We start from the raw sequence: 21,785 nt of genomic DNA, 5'->3' as shown, positions 1-21,785 counted from the left end.
CTCGGGTTTAAATCAAAGTCTGGCATTATCGATCTGAACAGATATAATTCAGCTTTTAAATCAACAAAATTTGGCAGCAACAGCTTGGATTGAATAAAAAGGATTAGAAGTGGGTGGGCTTTTCTTTTGCAACTATAAGAATTGTGTTACACAATAGATTTCCCAGTTTTTTCTTCAGTACAGTCCATAAGGTCAGATTTAAAGTCCTCAATTTGCTTCTGATCTAGATAAGATGGTGTTCCTTTTATTGATCCCTCATGGGGGAAATTCAAATTTGCCACAGCAGCACAAGGGAAAGAGTGGCGAAACAATAATATACAATAAAAATACATACAGTAAGTCTGTAACTACATGTTTCAAGGTATTGTGTACAAAAGAAAGTCGTGCTTTACAGGTTAATAGTAAATAGTTGCGAGGGACAACAAAGAAAATATTTCCTAATTTTAATATTAACTTTTTTTTATCCCAGTGTAACTAATTCACTTTATGGATATTTAAAGTTACCTTTTTTTAAAAATTTTATTTTTAACTTCTATCAAGCATCTTCCAGTAATACATCTAATTTATCAAATTATAATACTTTTAATTTGTAGGGAGCCTTCGCTTCGTCACTTCCTTCCCAACCAAGCTCTTCCGTTGCTAAGAAACCCACCTGCTCCCTGGATACAGACAGTTACCAGCACGCACGCGGACCTTTTGTTTTTTGTTTAAAAACCTCAAAAATAATATATTTTATTACATTAATTAATTTATTTTATTTTAATAAAAGAACTGGAGAGAAACAGTAGGAAGATATGGCGGATGCTCACCGGACAAACGTGCTGGTCACGTCGTGTTTAAAAACGCCGGTTGACCCGAACACCAAAGCCCCGTTAGCCTCGTACGAGAGGGAGAGAGTGCTTCCGTACTCGGCCACCAGTCACATGGACAACCGGGACTACGAGAAGGAGGTAAACAAAACAAAAATAATCACATTATTTATTGTTTTAAACACCTTTAAAAGTGAATAACTGCTGCTTTTACTGGGACAGATGATCCCTAATTAAATGTAAATAAAAGCCTTGGAAACTTAAAATATAAGTTTAAGGCAGCAGGTGAAGAAATATAGTTGTATAAATAAAATATAAATTGTACGTTTGAATTAATTTAATCAGTAATTTAAATATTTCCACAGTACTTAATGCTAGAGGACAATACGTGTTATTAAAACCATTATTAATTATTATGCCAGCTCTGCAGTCATAGAAGATTTGGGACAAAAGTTGATTTATCTTAATATATTAAAGGTAATTTAACTATGTTATCAACTATATTACAACCATCGACATATATAAGTTAATATATGTTGATGATTATAACCGGTGACTTTGCATCATAAAGATCCAGCTGCAATAATTAGTCGATTAATAGATTATTTACCAACTCATGTGATAATTCATCATTTTTTAGAATTAAAAATATCCAAATTCTCTGATTTCAGCTTCTTAAATGTGAATATTTTCTGGTTTCTTTGGTCCTTTATGACAATAAACTGAATATTGACAAAACAAGTCGTTATAAGGGCTTCACCTTGGTTCATTTGGGGAACTGTGATCAATATTTTCCTCTATTTCTATCATTTTATGGACCAAACAAACTAAAAGATAATTAAAATAACAGTTATTTTCAGCCCTACATAATAATGCTTTCAGATTTAAAGTGTTTCTTTCCTTCCCTTCCATACTACAAACATAATTTAATAGAGTTTTAATGTTTTATGATCATTTAATGAGTTTTAAAACAGACACACTTTGACCTGCTCTCGTCCAGTTCACAGGCCGCTGACAGTTTCAGGTCAGTCTGGTTGGTTGAAGGGATTTGACCTGTATAATTTGTTGGCCTGACTATTTTTGGACTTGCGTCTTTACTAGATTACCAGACGCCTTTATAATCCAAAACACTTTAATGATCTGTTGGACGACGACGACAACAACAACGACGACAACAACGCTGCCGTCCTGTCCTCTCGTTGCAGGAAGTTGTCTCATGTCAGTGACGTTGTTGACAGATGATGATGATCAAAATGACGTGTGCATCATCCATAGAGCCAGACATCTGATACAGGGTGTGTGTGTGTGTGTGTGTGTGTGTGTGTCAGTTGAGCTCTCTCGTGGTAAGCTGCCCTTTGTGCTCCAACCATATGGCCCCACGTCGCTGCTGCAGCAGGGGTAATAGGCTTAATGGTCCTGGAGGAGCCGCTGAGCAGGGCTGCTCTGCTCCAGGAGGCCTGGTGGTTAACAAAGAAACACAAAGTCCTGCAGCGTCAGGCTACATTTCAGATCATGTTATATGAATCCTCGGGTTATATACTGTTGTGTGTTTCCCACTGAGGTCCAACGTGTCCTCTGTTACAATAAGTTGCTTAAGATTTAGCCAGAAAATGAGCCCTCATCGGCAAATGAGCTTTTACGTGACTTCTGACCCTTTCAGCTGGAGTATGAGGACTCAGGCTCTGATTTCTGTGATGAGGACTGTCTGGGGAAGGGCGGTCCTTTCATGGTGACTGACTACAGAGCAGCAGGAGACCGCCTCGACCTGAGCGAGATCTTCTTCTCCAACGAGGAGTACTACAGCAAGCTGGAGGAGCTGAAGAAGGCCCACCTTCGCACCATGGCGGAGCTGGAGAGCATGTATCGGCGAAAGCTGCAGCTCAAGTCCATGGAGCCACTGGACATGGCGACGCTGGAGCCCAGACACAGGTGGGTCGGGGGGGGAGGGGCTTTGTTGTAAAGGGATTTAAAGTCTTTCTGTTATTCTCAGAGAGGTTTTATAAGCTGCAGTAAACAGATAAATACAAGAAAAAGAAATGTGAACCCTTGATTTGACTCCTTTTGGCCTGCAGGGGGTGCTACATTAACATTATATATATAAAACAGCTTAAAAGGGTCAGTTCACCACAAAGTTTCTACTGCACAAGATAATCATATTGTGGTCATTTTGACTGATACTTTGAGTGTACGATGGAGTATTAGGGCCATACTAAGAGGAAAAATAAATAAATAAAATATTGGAAATTACGAGAATAAAGTCGTAATATTACGAGAAAAAGAGTCATAATGTTACGAGAATAATGTAGTAATAATAATAATACAAGAAAAAAAGTTGTTTTAATGAGAAAAAAGCTTAGATAGAGTTATCAAGATCTTTATTCTCTTTATTCTCGTAATATTACAACTTTATTCTTGTAATTTCCACCCCAAAATTTTTTCTGTCAAATCCTCTCGTGTGATATGATTCACGATTATTTTTGCATCACAATTTTTTTTTTTTATTGAAAAAACTGAGCTAAAATCATAATCATGTGACATTTCTTGAGGTCTGTGGTGCTAAAGAAACACAAGATTTGTAGAGCAGGGCACCTCTGCAGCACTACAGTACTTCGTCATAACGATTGTCTCACATTTTACCTTTATCAAATACAAATACTTGGCCATATATTTAAATTAATTGTTTCTGATTCACTTGTTGTTGGTATTTAGCCATGTAGATGGTTTTGTTTTGTGTGCAGCCAATCCACTATAATGGAGGTAAACATTTAGTTTGTGCTGCTTTTAGGAACATTTAGGAGGATCTATTGGTAGAAATGGAAATATAATATTCATAGGTGTGTTTTTATTAGTTTATAATCACCTGAATATAAGAATTATTGTGTTTTTGTTACCTTAGACAGCTTTTATCTACAGAGGGAGCAGGTCTTCTTCATGTTGAACCACTATGTTTCTACAGTAGCCCAGAACAGACAAATCAAACACTGACTCTAGTTAGGGCCTTTGTTTTTTTGTTTTTGTTTGTGAGTTTCACAACCACCGTATTTCCCCTTCATCCTTGTAAGACCGCTAGTCTACTAAATCTGTCACACTGGTCCTTTTAAAGGATGTAAAATAGCATTAAAACTCAGAAATATAGTCTCAGTTACTTTATATAATCCATTAACTAGCTGTCAGTGGTTTTCTTAGGGACTGTTTCTAAAGCAGACTGTTGACAGTGAGGTCTGTGGATTATCCAACGTACTGATTAATCAATGAGTTGATTGACAGAAATTATTATTATTATCCTCAGTGAGAGGATTGGATGCTTTTATATTATTATTAATTAAATTAACTTGAATCAGTAACTTTGGGCTTTTAGAAATTGTGATGGGCATTTTTTACAATTCTACAGACAAAATAATGAATCGATTAATTGAAGACATAATTGAAAATGATCAGTAGATGCAACCCTGAGTGCAATTTAATTCAGTATGCTGCCTTTGAGGTAATTTATAATAAGCTTGTTAATTAAAAGAAGAATTTATTAAAGATAGCACCTTTTTTCCCCAATTTTTTTTCAGAATGAACAGTTTACTTTCTACAGTTGAGTGATGGTGAGTATTTCTTTATTTTTATGTGCTTTGTCATATTAACAGTACTTTATTTATGTATTTATATTTTTAGGCTAACATGGTCCAACAGCAGCCCAGCTGTTTTACGCCGTTTGAGGAAGTCACACTCTGCGGTTGAGCTCAGGAGAGCCTCGGGACAGTCCGACTCTTCAGACGAAGATGAAGCTACCAGTAACGACGTGGAGAAAGGCCTGCTTTTTTCTCCGAAAGAACACATCAAGAACATGTGGCAGGACTTTAAGCTGTCGCCTCATAATCGCCTGGTGTCGGCCTCGTCGCTGCACAGCCTGCCGGGAGACCAGAGGAGGCGAAAGGGGAAAGGAAAGAAGAGGCAGGGGCATAAAGATGGAGAGCAGGAGCATTGGAAACACAGAATGACCGTCCCGAAACCTTTCCAGATGATGCTGCGTGAGGCCGAGAGGCGAAAGCGTGGCATAAAGACGCGTTCAGAGATCGAACTGGAGAATGCGGAGCTGCGTCGGCAGCTGGAAGAACTGACTGAGTGCCAGAGGAAGTTCCGTGCCAGCCCCGTACCGGCTCATGTTCACCTCCCGCTCTTTGAAGAGCTGCAGGAGCGTAACGAGGAACGACAGCGAAGAATGAGACAGCGAGAAGATCAGCATCTCCGAACCGTCCAGAAGCCCTTCCACTTCCTGGAGAGGGAGCGACTGAAGAAGGAGCAGAAACAGCTGCGTCCCCCGCAACCGTCCGACCAGGAGAAAGTCAAACCCTTCAAGGCCAAGCCTGTGCCCAAGGCGGTGTACGTAGCAGCATCGGGGGAGCAGGTGAAGGAGGAGCAGCTGTATCGGTCCATCAAGATACAGATGAGGGCTCAGGAGCTGCTCCACAGTGCTTCAATGCCTCCCAGCATGCTCGCACGCCGACTCAGCGATCGCAAGAAGACCAAAGACGCTGCATCCGGAGGGGACCACTTCTCCCACAGGCCGCAAATTAACAAAGAGGTACCCGACTTCGACGCCAGTTACCGACGCTTCCAGAAGCACCTGGAGAAACAAAAAGAGGCGAGGCCCACGACTGCATGCGAGCCCTTCGAACTGAGGACGTCACAGATCCCTTCGCACCGTGAACGCATCCTGGCCGACATCGAGAAGGAGCAGAGCAGCCCTCGGATGCTGCGCTGGCCCCACATCAGCCCGGGGCCATCTCGGACAGCAAACTCAAGTCTCTGTTCGTCCCTCTCTGGCAGCCTGGAGCTCCTGCCTGCCAAAGTCACAGACGCCACCAAAAAGCGCCATGAGGCTGTGAGGTACCATTTCAGGACTCCAAACGCTTCTACCATTTTAGTTGAGATAGAGACGGCCTCAGAACTCCAGTGTCCCGTTTAGATATCAAGACCTCAGCTGTTACCTTCTGTGTTTAAACTCCCTGAATGCTTCATTAGTGGAACTCCTTTTCCCAACATCCCAGCAGCGTGCTTACAACCCCACACCCACTCCTAAACACCCCATGGCCGGTATCCTCAACTGTCTGCCCCCACCCTCCCGAAGTCCCCATCCCATCCAAACCTTCCTGCATCTGTGACCAGATTGTCTCCCTGAGTAGAAAGGCCCTGGAGCAGAGGAAGAGGGCCGAGGAGGAGGAGGAGCAGTGGAAGGAAAGGCAGAAGCAGAGGGAGAAGAAGCTGCAGAGGGTGGTGGTGAAACGAGCCCAGGCCAACGACCCCCACCTGGCTCTCTCACAGACGCACAAGACCAAACTCAAAGAATTCAGGTACCCTAAAAACAACGCGACTACGGCGCCACGGGCCGAGCTGCTGTTGAACGGAAAGGGGCGATCCGTAATTCTCTGTTGTTGTCTGCAGGAAACAGGAGCTTGAGCGCAGGAAGGAGTACCAGAAGGAGATCAAGGAGATGCAGCAGAGGGTGAAGGGGAGGCCACTGCTGCTGGAGCAGGTTGCACAGGTGAACATCAACCTGAACCCCGAGCCTCGACCACATCCCAACAAACTCAGTTTAATTACAGCAGATTGTGCATCTTTACAAACAGCCTCTGTACCAAAGCATTAATGCATTAGAACATTTAAACAGAGAGAACGACAGATTAATTGATTAGTAATTTAATAAAACAGAAAACCGAACCATTTGTATGTTATAGGTGAAATAATACCAATACCATACTTTATTTAAATAACTCCTTTCTTAACAGTGCAAGTGCTTTACACATAAAAAAAAAAATAATAAAGTCATAGAAACAACAAATACAAGGTGTAGACTGAACAGAGATGAGAGGACAATATATAACAATATAACTAGTTAAAGGTGCTGTAAGCAGTATTTTAGCATTAAATAGTTCTTCATTCTGGCAGCCAGCACTGATACTCAGGCGCAGCAGATGACGGAGGAGGGACGGGACTAACTAACTGCACAAATGGACAGGAAATTAGTCAAAATGCTGATTTTCACTTTAAAAACAGGAAATATAAAATGGTCAGAGGTGGTAAAAGTACACACATTCTTTCCTCAAGTAGAAGTACAGATATAATAACTCCAGTAAAAGTAGAAGTACGGATTACGGAGTATAAAAAGTAAAAAATAACAACCTCTTGAATCTGAAGGATGTTTCTGCCGGCAGTTTCTGTCCAAAGCTAACTGAAACCTCAAATAGGGTCGAGTCTCCCTCTCTTGTCTGTTTGGTCTTGTTACGTCTGTTATGCACCAGTCTTGATGTTGAGAAGGCCAGCAAAGTTAATATAATAATTCCCCTTAAAAGCCTGTTTTGAAAATCAAAAAGTACAGATATTTGTACTTTAAAAAGTAATCAGAAAAATATATAGTCAAGTAAATTACAGACACCTGAAAAAGCTCATTAAATACAGTAAAGAAGTATTTGTACTTCCCACCTCTGAAAATGGTATGTGAGCAACAAAATGATAAACAATTAAACATATTTAAAAATGTGTTTTTTTTTAAATCAGATAGACATTAAGATAATGAGGTAAATAAAAAAAGAAAAATTACCTTAAAACACAGTTTCTTTGGCTACTTTAGTTGTTGGGTAGATTTAAAAAAGGAGATACTATAACGCAACATATTCAGTTTTTTCCACCAACTTCATCTCCATTGTTAAACGTCAGGTTTGGGTGTCAGTCACTCGGGTTAGAGGGCTTCTCTCTCACCATTTACACTCACAAACGACACAGGGTGAAACCACAGAAGAGGCTCAGATACCAGTTTCTATGTCCAAATGTAGTGCAACCACAAGTTAAAGTTGGTTTTGAGTTAATGACTACATTACCTTTCAGCATTTCATTACATTAAGTGCAGGGAGTATGTGAGTGTGTTATTTTAGCTTTGATTACCACGCCATTGTTCCATTTACACTAACTTTCTGAACGTGTCTCGATAACAGAGGAATGCCAAGCACGCAGCAGAGAAGCGCTACACAAACGCCCTGCATGGATGTGATCTGACCGAAGAGTTTATCAGCAGCAAGGCGGCAAAATCGGGATCTGCACGCAAAGCCTCTCGGTCCAGTGACGGCAAACAGAGGTACACCAGTCAGACACTTTAAGCAAAGAAAAGTATGATAGAGATGAGACATCTGGGAAGATTACAGCTCAATAAGATGTCAAAACATAGGTTGAAAATTTAGTGTAAAGCCAGTAATGAAGTCACATGGCTTCCATGTTCACGCATAAAAAAGGGGGATTTAAGTCCTAAATTTAAATGTATTGATTTCTAGAAGCGAGAGCACAAATGTGATTTGGTAAATCAGACATGAATTAGGGGTGGGTCACTCACATATTTACTGGAATTCTTGTTAATTAATAGTAAATTATTCTATTTGTTGTACAGAGAGTTGTTTGTGTGCTGACAATGAGTAAGAGCGCAGCCATATTTAAGGCCTCACTGACCTGTCTCCTCTTCCCTGTGTGGCAGTGACGAAGAGGACCTAGACACGGGATCCGAACCCGTCAGCTACAGAAAGGTCTTCCTGGACGACGAAGACTCTGAAGTAGAGCCAGACCGAAGGGAAGGAGGGAGCGACGAGGCTTCATCGAACCACCGCGACGGAGACGACGCCAGCAGTCGCCACTCAGATCGGGATTATCGCGGAGAGGATCCCCACTGTTCAGATGAAAGTTACCACTACTCAGACGACCATGAGAACTACTCAGACGACAGCGAGCGCGATGCCGACACTAAACAGCAGGAAGCAGGGGAGTGACGGCATCGATACGTTGGAAAAACTCTGAAAAATTGAACATATCGAGTGAGGAGGAACCCTGAAGAGGGAGCTTCTTATTCTGAGAATGATTATTGTAAATACTCTTCACAGGAAAATGTTAATCTTTAACATAAGCTGATGAGTTTGGATGTGTCTGAAATCACTTACTCGTTCACTCACACTATTCCTACATAATGAAGTCCTTCCTTTACTCTACATCATTACTGACAGATGTCATTTTTTGTGTAATTGGGAATCTTTGAGGGTGACAGTAATTGCATGCCCCAAACTCATACTCCATACAGATTTTATACAGTATTTACTCCTTACTAATTGTAATAATAATATACTGTTTTATCTTAGTTAGTCTGGAATCACCCCTTCCAGTGTGAACACACCACATAGGCCTACTGTAAACCTGGTTGGAAGTACTGTGTAATGTGGATTTGCAGCACACTGACTGCAGGACTTTTATTATTTACAGCTGTGTAATAATTCTGTGACAAAAAAAAAAGTCTTCCATTAAAAAGACCTAATTTCAATGAGCTAACAACGCTTTGTGGACAGTTTCATCGAGACATCGATCTACATACAGACACGTCTTCTAGGTTTTCATTGTTTTGTTTTGTTTGTCCTGCAGGTGGCGCCAGAGGATGGGTCATGTTACTTAAATCAGGTTATCCTCTGTACAGTAGCCATGTTATGACGTGTCAGACTCAGTCCTTATTATACTTATCGCAGAGGTTTTTAAAGGGATTAATAAATGGTTGTTCTCATCATGGTGGTTAGAGTATTTATAATTATGGAGGTGAAAGCAGGAGTAGGAGTTGTTAGGAAGAAGAGGAGATAAAGGTAGATTTTAGTCTCCTGAGCTGATCCACATCCACAAATGGAAGATGTGGATTCTTTGGCTTTGACTTGAACACAACTCCACCTGAAACAACAGGAAAAACAACACAGCACAGTCAGGAAACACATTTTTCTACTGGGGTTTAACACAGTTTCTATAGGGCAGAGTATTGGTGCAGGGGCGGAGCGAACATATGTCCTAAAATATGTGTGTTTATTAAGCAGAATCCAAGTCCAGCTGTTGTCCGGGCTGAAAAACTCATCGTCCTGAGCCACAAGCACTCTCATGTAGGAGCAACAACAATAAAGATGAAATACTCTTAGCTGTAGTGGACAGCTGTCAGTCAGTTTCTGAGTGACGATATGTTTGTCACAGCTTTCCTTTTTAAAATTGGGGCCTCGTGGGGGCTCTAGTGCAGGGATCTGGGCTGAGGCAGGAGGTCAGTCGGGGGCACACAGGCAGGCGATATGCTGGAGGGAGACGAGTGCATTCGAGTCAAACACTGGAAAAAGAAAAGAAGACAGGAAGAAGGAATAAACCTACTTCTCTTTGATCTCTGCTGTGTACATATTGTATATATTGTGCTGTTTTAACTTGTATGTTTTACTTACAACTCGCCTCCTGTCGCTGCCTCTTCGGCCAGGTCGTCACTGTGATTGTAAATGAATGAAATGAAGTGTTGGCAGACAGGGGACTGTGGGGTTAGACAGGTGTACAGACCCATGGGTGAAAAGTTAAGACGGAGGTCAGGGTGTTGTATATACTTGGAGTCATTCACATAGTCTCTACTGTCGACTAATTGTTACCAAAGCATAAAGTAAACGTGTTAAAGTCATGTTTATATTCAGACAATTGAGAATTAACTACCCAGTAGTATGTTTGGTCTTTGCCGTGGACACAATACGCTCCTTTTTCTTGCCTTTAGGAAGGATTTTGTGGCATCCTGCAGTCAGGGGCGGATGTAGATGGGTTGAAAGTTTGGTGTCAAATACTTTCAAATTTAAACAATTATTTAGATTATTTTTTAAAATAACATGTTAACAACTGAAATCTACACATTTAATGATCTGTTATGGCTATATTTTAGATTAAGTGATCAAAAAAAGACTTGGAAGTAACAGTTTGAGTGAGTTCTATTACCACTTTTAGATATTTTTATTCACGGCTTTTTCCAAGAAAATATATAATAATATATTTCTGCCACCCCTTAAAGTCTCCATGCCAATATTTCTCTATATCCACTCCTGCTAACTTGTCTGTTCTGGGCTACTGTAGAAACATGGCGGTTCATTTTAAGGTAACAATAACACAATTATTGTTATTTTCAGGTGATTCTACACAAATGAAAACACACCTATGAATATTATATTAATGTTACACACCGGACCTTTAAGTTTCACTGGCAAGTCAAAGGTCTCCTCTATCTCTCCACTGTTCGGAAAACTTTGTACAAACATCCAGGTGTGTGTGTTTTCTCTCTTCTCCTCTTCCCCTTCCTCTCTCTCTCTCCCTCTTGTGTGTTTGATCTGAAGTGTTTGATGAATAGCCTCAGCTCCACTTCTGTATAGCCTCCACTTCCAGCCCTCCTGTAGCTAAAGTAGCATGTTTTTGTGTCAGTGAAGTGTGACTGTCTGACACACACACACACACACACACACACCCAAACTCAAATACATATTCGATCCCAAATGATGGACAGCAGTACACTCTCTCACACACTCACTCACAGTACTTCAGTTCTCCCGCTGCTCCCCTCTCACTCAGTCACTGCCAGAGAGGACGAGGCCTCCTCCTCTCCTCCACTTTTTTCCTTTCCCTCTCCAGAAACACTCTGGGGAACCGTCAACAGTGTTGAATTTCAAAGGGGCGAGGGGCTAATGCTCCTGGATGTAGCTGATTGAGTCAATTTGTCGACATGATGGACGTTTTGTGGCCTCGGCTCCTGCTCTCCTGCTGACTGCAGGCTACAGGGCTGACACTGGCTTTTCAGGTGTTTTTTTTTTTAAGGAGCGTACAAAGAAAAGAGAGAGACATGTCATTGCTTCAGTGAACGGCGGAGGGGGGGGAACCAACCTGCTGGACCAAAGCTTCAATTAACACGAATCTGAATGAGGTTTGTAATTGCCAAGCACATTTACAATTAATCCACCGGGAGAGTGTTTGGTGTTAATGTGAATCCAGATCATCAATTGTTTTAGACTAACAGAGAGCATGCAGCATAAAGGGATATAACACAAAATATATTTTCTCTTTCACTAGTGACGGTAACCACCCATTTGGTTTGGTTTTCTTGAATAACCACCAAGCACCATGCTCTAAACAGCAGCGCATTTAGTTGTATGTAGCAGCTCTTTCGAATGCATTCAATGTATGTAACCTATTTTTCTAAGTTTCACCTCTTAATAATTTTCACTGTTCTGTTGTTTTCCTCTCCTTTATCCAGTAGGACCTGTTTTTTGGCAACAGACAGGGATTGAACATGATCATTGAGCTTCAGTCTTTACTCTTCCTCAGCTTTGAAAACTGAACCCAAATAACTTTTCACTTAAAGCCAACAGTGGAAGACATATTGGGATCTTTTACTGAAGTAAAAGTAGCACAAAAGTGCTGCATTTATCTTTTTACTTAAGTACAAAAGTATTAGCAGCAAAGTGTACGTAAAGGTCCAGTTTGTAGGATTCAGAGGCATCAAGCAGTGCAGATTGCCTCTCCCTCAATTCACCCTTGGTTGCAAGTATGAAGGACAAACTACGGTGGCCACTAAACGCACAATTTTGTCTTGCTGAATCCCTTCTGAGTCATTTTCTTACATTTTTGAAGATAATAAAGTCTTCTAAGGATCAAACTTGGATCTCAATCTCAACTCAATTTCTTTTTCTTACTAACTTCCCAAAAAATATGATACAGATTTAAATATTCTATTCCTCTTCTTGCTGGGGAAAACCACTGTTCTAAGGTTTTTTAAGGTGATTATACACCAATGAACACATAAATATGAATATTATATATAATTTATATATATTATATTTGCCATTTCTGCCACTAAATGTTACACACTGGACCTTTAAAGTATCGAAAGTAAAAAGTACTCGTCAGCAGCAGTAACTGGGAATAAATCCTTTTTAAATGAATGTATTGGAGTTAAATGTATAATCTAAAACATTAAAAGTATAATCACTTCAAAATTATTGCACTACACAAATAAAGCACATAGTTACTTTCCACCTCTGCTCGACTATTTCAAACAATCGTGTGAAGATCCAGAAGAATAATGACTCAAGCTAATAACTGAATCTTATTGTGAATAAAATGTGAATTATCCAAGAAAAGGAGCTGCATACTAACTCATGAGCTGCTGTGTTTCACCACCAAACCCCCACAGAGCGATGTAAAGTCCTCTCAGCCAGATCGCAAACACCTGCTTCCTTCCGCCGTCTGTAAATAAACATATAATAATAGTAATATAATAAACAGGAAAAATCACAGTGAAGCAATCATCCTAATTATAATCTGCATGTGGACACACAGCAAGTCAAAGCAGGAGGAGCAGAACATTGTGCTCAAAGTCTAACTCCTACAACATTTGGATTTCCCACTGTACATGAATGCTCCTCTGGATGCGAGAATAGTTGAAAACCAAACACACACACACACACACACACACACACACACACACACACACACACACACACACACACACACACACACACACACACACACACACACACGCACACACACACACAAGGAAATGATAATAATAATTAGTGAAAAGTGATAGTCACATAATCTGATTTCCTCCAGCTGGAAAAACAGAAGTTGCTGCGGCTGCTTGTTCTCAGTCAACACCCGTTATCCTGCACCAAGGCCCTCTGAACAGCAGCGGATTGTGTGTGTGTGTGTGTGTGTGTGTGTGTGTGTGTGTGTGTGTGAAAGAGACAAGGGCATACAGGGGGCAAAGCACCTGCATAATGACTCTCACTATTCCCACCACTCAAACACACGCCATCTCCCTCCAAAACCTTCTTTAAAGCTTCAGATGTTTTCATTCCTCTCCATGTTTCATGTGTGAGACATCTGAGGAATGGGGAAACTGTGTGTGTGTGTGTGTGTGTGTGTGTGTGTGTGTGTGTGTGTGTGTGATGTATGGAAAAGTAAAGGAGGGATATGCAATGTGTCCTTTCATGTGCGTCAGCCACTGTACGTCTGTATTAAGCCATGTATCCTGTGGAGACCATTCAGCATCTATAGGGGAGGTCTGGGTATGGGAGTGGGGGGGAGGGGGATTCATTGTCAGGTCAGTAATTATCAGATTTACCGAGGCCTCATCAGGAGCAGGACACACATACACACACACACACACACACACACACACACACACACACACACACACCTTAACCAGCCCCGGGCCAGCCGAGGCAAGGCTGAGAGAGGAGAGCCGTCAGTGGGACGAGTTGACAGGCCGACCCCCAGGGGGAGACGATAGCCAGCGCTGCTCTGACAGCTGCTTAGTGGGAGATTCTGCCTGCTCATGCTCAGAGAAACACACATAACAAACACACACTTGAACAAGCTCTGACACACACACACACACACACACGAAGAAACACACAGGAATGCATTTACACATCTAGATGTATAAGTTATTTCTTCATAGTCTGCATGAGGACAGGAGACAGATCAGCATGGGGAGGTCTAATCCAACTCAAACTATTTGTATTGCTTCACTTGTTCAGACGTGGCCGAGCTTGCCAACTCCTTTTCCTTCTGCACATTAACTCTACAAAACATATTTACTCCTCAGAGAGTTTAAGACGTTTACATTTTGTGATAATACAGAAAAGTCAGTTCTGAACGTGTGTCACATTCTGTAAATGTTCTTCAGTGTATGAAATACTGGTGTCAGATACACCTGTTCCTGCAGGAGAGTACAGTTTCTTCCTTAAGTTCTGCTTTAAAGTTTATTACATTTACTTGTCAGGGACCATGTACAAAAAAACATTATTGTCATATTAAGTGAAGAAATATGTTATACCTAACCAGAGTTTTCTTCTAGATCATTTCCATCTGCAGTCCCTGGGCATTTACACTACATAAATTAAGCTAAACTAAGTTAAGTTAGGTTAAGTTGAGCTGAGTTAAAGATATAAATAATAACATTCATGCATTAAAATGTCTAAAAAGCCCTAACCCTAACCCGGCAGCATCACATACTGCACGTTTAAGTTAGATCAGACGTTAATATGAGTGCAGAAACTTCCTTTGACAGAGGCGTCGCCCTCATCTGTCCAATCGACACACCCTAGGGAGCCGTAAACAGCGCTCTGACACTGGTGGAGGTGGGATGCACAATGACAGCCGAGAGAGACAAATTATAGGCAAGGTGGTAAAGTTGAGAGCCTCAGTGTGGTGACAGAATGATGTTAAATCCACTATATATAAGCTCTGACCTGCAAAGACAGAATGAATGGGCCTCCCATGGAGACAATACATCGTACCGGTGGTTTTGAGGGCATTTGTGGTTTCATCATCCCTTTTTTTTCCTGCCAGCTCTCTACTCTCCAACAAAAACATAAAATACCCATCAAGATATATTTCATAAAGATAGTTAGCTTCTTTCAGAGGCTCTAGCGGACTACGTTTTATAGCTAGAGTGAAAAATACTGGTATCGTAACACATCCATTTGTACCAACCGTGTCCTGCGAGCAATAAGGGAATACTGCTCTAAATAACGCTCCAAAGTAAGGCTTAAGTTAGGGATCCCTTGACCTCAAGATATCTGAATGAAAATGGGTCCTATGGGAACAGTAGTGTACTTGAATATGTCTGCATACTGGGGTCCAGAAACAGTACTGGAATTGCATAAATTGGGAATAACTGGAACGCTGATGCCACCCCTCCATAAGTTAAGAAACAGCCCCCTGCTATTAAAATACTAATTGACACATTGGTTAAAAGAAAAAGGAAAACGCTGTTCCCAACATGTTTTTGAAGGGAACCTCTCAGCCTCCAACGGGGGCCTCTGAGTGTCCCTGGAAGCCTCTTTGGTCATCACCTCCCTGGGATGTCTCTGTGTCTCTGTGTCTCTGTGGATGGGGTTTGCCATTGACAGTTAATGGGGTGTGGTTTGTCAGTGAGCTATGGGTCTCATTTCCTCCTCTGTCAAACGTGCGCGCACAACAACTTGTCAACGCGGTAATTTACACTGCTAAGCCGGGATCAAGACCCTACGTAAAAGTGTAGGTCGTGGTGTGTGTGTGTGTGTGTGTGTGTGTGTGTGTGTGTGCGTGTGTGTGTGTGTACTGTATGTATCAGGACACTGAGCACTCCCTCTTGGCCTTTTTTTGTCTGTGTTGAGTCTGGGTGATCTCTGACAGGAAGTGATCCGTGTCCCTGCGTACACATCAACAAACAGGACCTGGGTCTGTGAGGAGGAGGAGGAGGAGGAGGAGGAGGAGGGGGAGGAGGTGGTGGAGGAGGAGGTGGTGGACGGGGTCAGGGGTCAAAGTAGGAGGAGACTGTTGACTGACGGCCTTTAGCAGCAGCGTGTCTGCTGTTTGTTTGACCAGAGGCCTGTCCTGTCATCAGGAGTCACCTCCACAGTGGAGAGGAGAGAAGACGGGAAGAGGAGCGCTTGAAGGCAACACGGAGATGGGCTGCTGGGAGAAGGTGGGTGAGGCGGGTGAGGTGGGTGAGGTGGTTAATTGAAGGATGGATCTCCTGACAGGCCACTACATTTATTTGCTAACTTTAGTCATTAGTTACTCCACAGATTCAGATTAATAAATAAACTATGTATTATTTACTACACAAACTACATTTACAATAACTTTAAGTTACAGAAACATTCCCGATTAATAACTTTTTACTAGGTATTTTGTTTTTAAATTAAATTAAGTCATCCTTACTTAAAATTACAAAAGCTACTTAATCAAGAATGTTTTTTTTACTTTCAAAATGTAATTTGTTTTACTTAGATGAACTCATCTGGTCTTACAGTGGTTAAATAATCATGTAATATTATAAGTTAAGACTTTATATATATATATAGAGTGAACCCTGGGAGGACATTCAAACGCTACCAAGTAGACTATAAAGTAATTATAATTAGCTCTACCTTTACCAGCTGCAGCATTAAAGTGCTTAAATAATTATTGTATAACATTATATATATTAATTATTAAATGGCAGATTCTTCATAATTACTATTTTTAATTTAGATATTTTTAAGTGTATTTTGATGTTTTATGCTTTTGTACTTTTACCTAAAGTACTACAAGGAGGTTATGAAACAGTCTGATGCCTCTATATGACTTACATAAACAAAGAAGACCATCAGTGAGACGACTGTATAGTTATTCTTAACCTGGTAAACTTTCCTTTGGACTCATTAAAACGAGGCAGTAGCCTTTGTCCACAGGGGCCGCCAGAATCAACAGAAAATTAAAGCTCCTTTTTAGGGGCTTTAAGGATTTCTGCACTGTTCTTTAACTTTCTTTCACCACTGGACATCAGGACATACATCAGGAACAAGATATCAATAACACATCTTTAAAATACTTCAATGGGTTGTTGCCCTAAATATTAAAGCAATAAATATATATTAATCACTTCGTCCGGGCGGGCTGGTCCCCGAGCTGTCCAATAATCGGCGTCCGCCCTCGGCTGACTGATGGCCTCATTGTTGCCATGCCAGCCGGTTGCTGTCAAGGTTACTGAGCCATAAGATGGGCCAACTCAGGGAGCAGTCAGCTCCTATTTTTGGGTCTTCAGGGCCACTTTCTTAGGGGAACTGACAAGGCCTTGCCAGCAGCTGATGGGAACTGGACTGTGTGTGTGTGTGTGTGTGTGTGTGTGTGTGTGTGTGTGTGTGTGTGTGTGTTCATGTGCATGTCTGTATCCTAAACTTGGCATCTAACATTGAGACACAGTAAAAAAAAAAAAAAAAGCACCAAACATCTCCATCTCTCCCAGTGTCAGCAGGATTCTGCAGATTCTCTCCACTAGAGGGCATCTCTCTTTTACAACATACATCAGCAGCACAGCAAGACGAAGCTTGTAGAAGTAGAACATGAGCACTTTCGACACTGAAGTATAAAAAGAGAGAGGAACTGATCCAGCAGCAGGTGAAGATTCAGTGCAGGAGGAGGAACACCATCAGAGACAACCAGCTCTACCACTTCTTCATGTAAAATTAGAGTCAGTATAATGTACATTAAAGGTCCAGTCTATTGGCAGAAATGAAATATAATATTCGTAGGTACACTGCAAAGAAAAACTCTGTTTCTGGGAAATTAGTCTAATGTTTCTGTCTCAAAAGAAAAATAATCTTGTCGAGCAGGTTTTACATAAGAAAAGTAATCTGGTTTAGAGAAAATATCTCTAATTTTGTCTTAATAAGATATTACAGCTACTACTGAACTAGATTTAACCAGTTACAACAATCAGAATCAGAATCAGAAATACTTTATTGATCACCGGGGGGGAAATTTGTTCATTACAGTTACATCACACAACGGTAAAGAATAGTACTTATATACAATATATAGAATATAAATGAATGTATAAGTAAATAAATATAGTGAAAAGTAAAACTAAAAATGGAAAAATAGAAGAGCCTAAGAGATATAATAAAATAATAAGAGACCAAACCAAAACTCTCTCTATCAGCATTTTTAGAGAGGGCGTAGCATAAATAAAGTACTGGTAAACAAAAAATCAAACAAGTAATTTAAAAACAAAGCTTAAGTTAGAAAAAGTAAAACGATGTTTTTCAATGTTTTAAGAAAAATATGCAAAAAATATTTTTTGCTAATTATTCACCTTCGATTCTTAAATTCAGCTCAATAAAGTGACAAAAATACAAGTCTAGTCTTTCAGTGGTTAGATTTTATATTAGTGTAAAGAATTCTAGCCAAGCAAAACTGTCTAACCACCACTGGCAGATTATATATATATATATTTAAGAATATTTGGCTTTAGAAGGTCTGTTTTTATTAGTTTATAATAGAGTCATTGTGTTTTTGTTGCCTAAGAATGAGACGTTTTTATGTACAGACGTTGCCTTCCATGTTTAACCGCTGTGTTTCTACAGTAGTCCAGAAAGGACAAACCAAACACTGGCTCTAGATAGGGACTGTTTCACAGCCACCGTAGTTTCTCCTGCGCACTTCACTGTTTTCATTCGCCGGCCGTCAAATACAGACGCGAGCAGTGTTCGGTTAGTTTCAATCTGCAACTTCCCCACTAGATGCCACTAAATCCCACACACTGGTCCTTTAAAACTGTTTTGAAAATATATTTCTTTTACAAAAGGATACAAGCGGCAGCTCAGGGTCAGATCATCTCAACATTCATTTTAATGCATTTTTATTTCTCCCGTTTCTGAAGTCACAAAAACAATACAAACAATAACAAACAATGAAAGCAAAATATGAACAAGATTAACTGACATGATAACAATTAGGTATTTTAAATAGGTAAATGAAGGAAACAATTGTTATAAGAAATGAAATGTATATGTATAAGATACCTATTTTAAATTCCAGTGGAGATCCAAAGATACCAGATGTCAGACTCGATTTTGGAGGAATATTAGTAATAAAATTATGCACAAATGATGGAATATTTCCATTAGCCATAAAAAAACATACAGTGTTGGGTTTTAATCTTTCAGTATTAACGTATTCTGTGTATATCGTTTCAATGAAGAGTTGGAACAAGCAGCAAAATATGTCGTACTGTCGGATAGTGTCGAATAAGATCGTTATTCAACCCACTTAAGAGGGAAAAGAAGGGATGGCTTTATCTGTCTGTACGTTCCCTCTGAGTAGAAACCAAACTGGGACCAGTACCAGTGTGTGGAGAGTGATAGTGTCCTGCTGGTGTCAATTTTTTTAACCACAGTCGGAGGTGAGTGTTGTGTTTTTGCCTCAGAGACCTTGGAGCCTGCTGTTCTGCAGCTGTGTGCGTGCCATCACATGTATGCGTGTGTTTATGTGAGAAACCCCAAATTCCCCATATATTTTTATGTGTAGTTTACTGTCCCCAAGCATTTTTGGGGAAAAAACATTTCTTGTCCAAAAACCGCAGCGTTCCAGGCCCAAAGCCCGACTCTGCAGCTCTTTATTTACAGCGTTGGCGTGTGATGGAGGAGCCACGCCGTCTCTCCCAATAACAGATTGTCATTTTGACGGCGACGCCACAGGGGGAGAGAGCAACAGCCTGAGTCCATCCCTCTGAAACACTGTTTACTCCCTGGAAGGTCACAGGGAGCACAAGGACACACACTTCCATGCACACATGTACATACACACACTCACATAAAAGCGTTATATTTTCTATATGCAGATTAATTTTGTGTTGAAATAACAAAGATGTAGAGCGTTGAAACTTCTTAATTAATCAACTAAACCAGCTTTTAAAAAGGGGAAATATAAGCGATCAATCATCATTCGTTGTCTCAGCTCATAATTCGGTGTATTTCAGTCTGCAGCAGTGAGGATACATGGGAGTTTCAAAGTGCCACTGCAGCACAATCAATCAGAAACAACTTGTAGTCTATAGATAGATCTGTGTAAACGTACAGTCATCAGAACATGCAGATACACACACATATACACAACAAGACAACTTCCTTTCACATGAGTAATAGCCACTCCACAATAGCTCCAATAATAGTTTCCCATCTCTGTGCTGATGACAGCGGCGACCCCTCCCTGACCCTTCGGTTCTGGTCGCTGGGGTGCTCGACACTGCCTCTGGTTTCATTCATACCAACAAGGCAGTAAACAGATGGAGCATTAAGGAGGTTTAAAACTGTGTTTGTCCTGCGGAGACGCTGCAGGACGCCACCTGTTTGGACATGTGAAGAAGAAGGAGAGGGATTGATGTCTGAGATAAATAACCCAGAAAAACATTTTAGCTTTGGAAAGGTGGTGAATTGCAACCACAACAAAACCCTAAAGTGCAACACAAACATTAAAGGATAAGTTGAAAACATAAAAGAGTACTCCACTGATTTAACATTGCACTCCTGTCGGACTCACGATGGACAGTATTTTTAAGAATTAACAAAGGAGACTCTCACTCACATTCTTAGTCCATGCTTTCTGAGAATTACCTGTCAATCACAAGGTAGCCCCGCCCTAAAGCATACCCTTCTTTATGGTCTATTTTACTCTAAATGGGACCATCAGTTACTAAATGAACATCATGCTGTATGGAAGAAGACTGAAACTAGAGACTGAGACCAGAAACTCATCAGGAAACTGTTTACTGAGCTCATAAATCAACTGAGAAGTCGACTCATTTCTCCATAAGACTGAATGGTAACGGAGCTGCCCCCTGCTGGTCGTTACAGAGAATGCAGGTTTAAGACTTCACAGACCCAGAAGCTCTGCCCGTTATAAATACTGTCAATGGTCTGTTTCATTCAGTCGAGTCTCCTCAGTTCTAGCTAATTAGCTTATGTTATTTAAAGGACATAACAAAGCCAAAAGTTCCTTCTGATGAACTCCAGCGTAGTTTAACAAAAATCCAGGATTCAAGATTAGCAATGCTGTTTTGGTGATAATTCTCTGTGAGTTCATCACGACACGTTTTCCCTTTCACGCCACATATAGACATTTTAGCTACTGTTAATGTTAAAAACATTGATTGGTGCGCCTTTAAACTCACATAACTGCTGTTGTTTCATAACTGATGTGAGTCAAACTCAGACCAACGGCAAGCCTGCGTCATTTCTGCTGGATGACATTTTCATTTATTTATTTTATTTCATTTATTTGCAAGAGACCATAACCAATATTAAACATAATTCATATATTGTACCAAAGCTAATGGTTACATAAAATGAAAATCATCACAAATAACCTTCTCATACAGAGCCAGAGCCCAGTACGCTAAATGTTTGGTGACCAACTATCATTTAGAAATAAATCAACCTAATATTTAATTATAATCACCAAATTACACAAGAGTGTTAAGCTAAACATGTCGTAGCTACATAAACATAAAAATCTAATGGTTTCAGGTCCCGGAGCCACATTACTGGTATTTATTCTTTCCTGTCCCAAAACAGATTTTGGAGCTGCTTCCCTGCTTACCGCACAAACATCAGCAAGTGAATAAAGTTTGGAGCTTAGCTTTTTTCTTTATGTTGAGACCAATGTGGATTTTCCATTAAAATCCCCACTGACAGAAAGGGTGAATCCCGTATTAAAGCTCCTTTGTTTGTGGAATAATAAGTGACAAACTGAGAACTTCACTCATCCTCCGTAAAGAAGCTGGATTCACCACGAACACTGTTTTACCCTCAAAAGCCTGAT

At 40.6% G+C, this 21,785-nt stretch overlaps 2 protein-coding genes across 2 annotated transcripts in view; both read left to right on the top strand.

The window, feature by feature from the left end:
- Positions 1-21,785, top strand: part of LOC127354729 (stress-induced-phosphoprotein 1) — a 164,719-nt gene that overhangs the window by 8,488 nt on the left and 134,446 nt on the right. The window lies entirely within an intron of this gene.
- Positions 603-8,824, top strand: fam161a (FAM161 centrosomal protein A). The gene is made up of 7 exons (XM_051384848.1): positions 603-950; positions 2,470-2,738; positions 4,473-5,687; positions 5,984-6,151; positions 6,243-6,342; positions 7,790-7,929; positions 8,320-8,824. Exons 1-7 carry the CDS (start codon positions 795-797, stop codon positions 8,606-8,608), a joined length of 2,337 nt encoding a protein of 778 aa, XP_051240808.1. The 5' UTR covers positions 603-794; the 3' UTR covers positions 8,609-8,824.

This window comes from Dicentrarchus labrax, unplaced genomic scaffold (assembly GCF_905237075.1).
Source record: "Dicentrarchus labrax unplaced genomic scaffold, dlabrax2021, whole genome shotgun sequence".
NCBI classification, from domain to species: domain Eukaryota; kingdom Metazoa; phylum Chordata; class Actinopteri; family Moronidae; genus Dicentrarchus; species Dicentrarchus labrax.
Note: the sequence above shows the minus strand (reverse complement) of the source record. Positions and strands in the feature narration are given on the sequence as shown.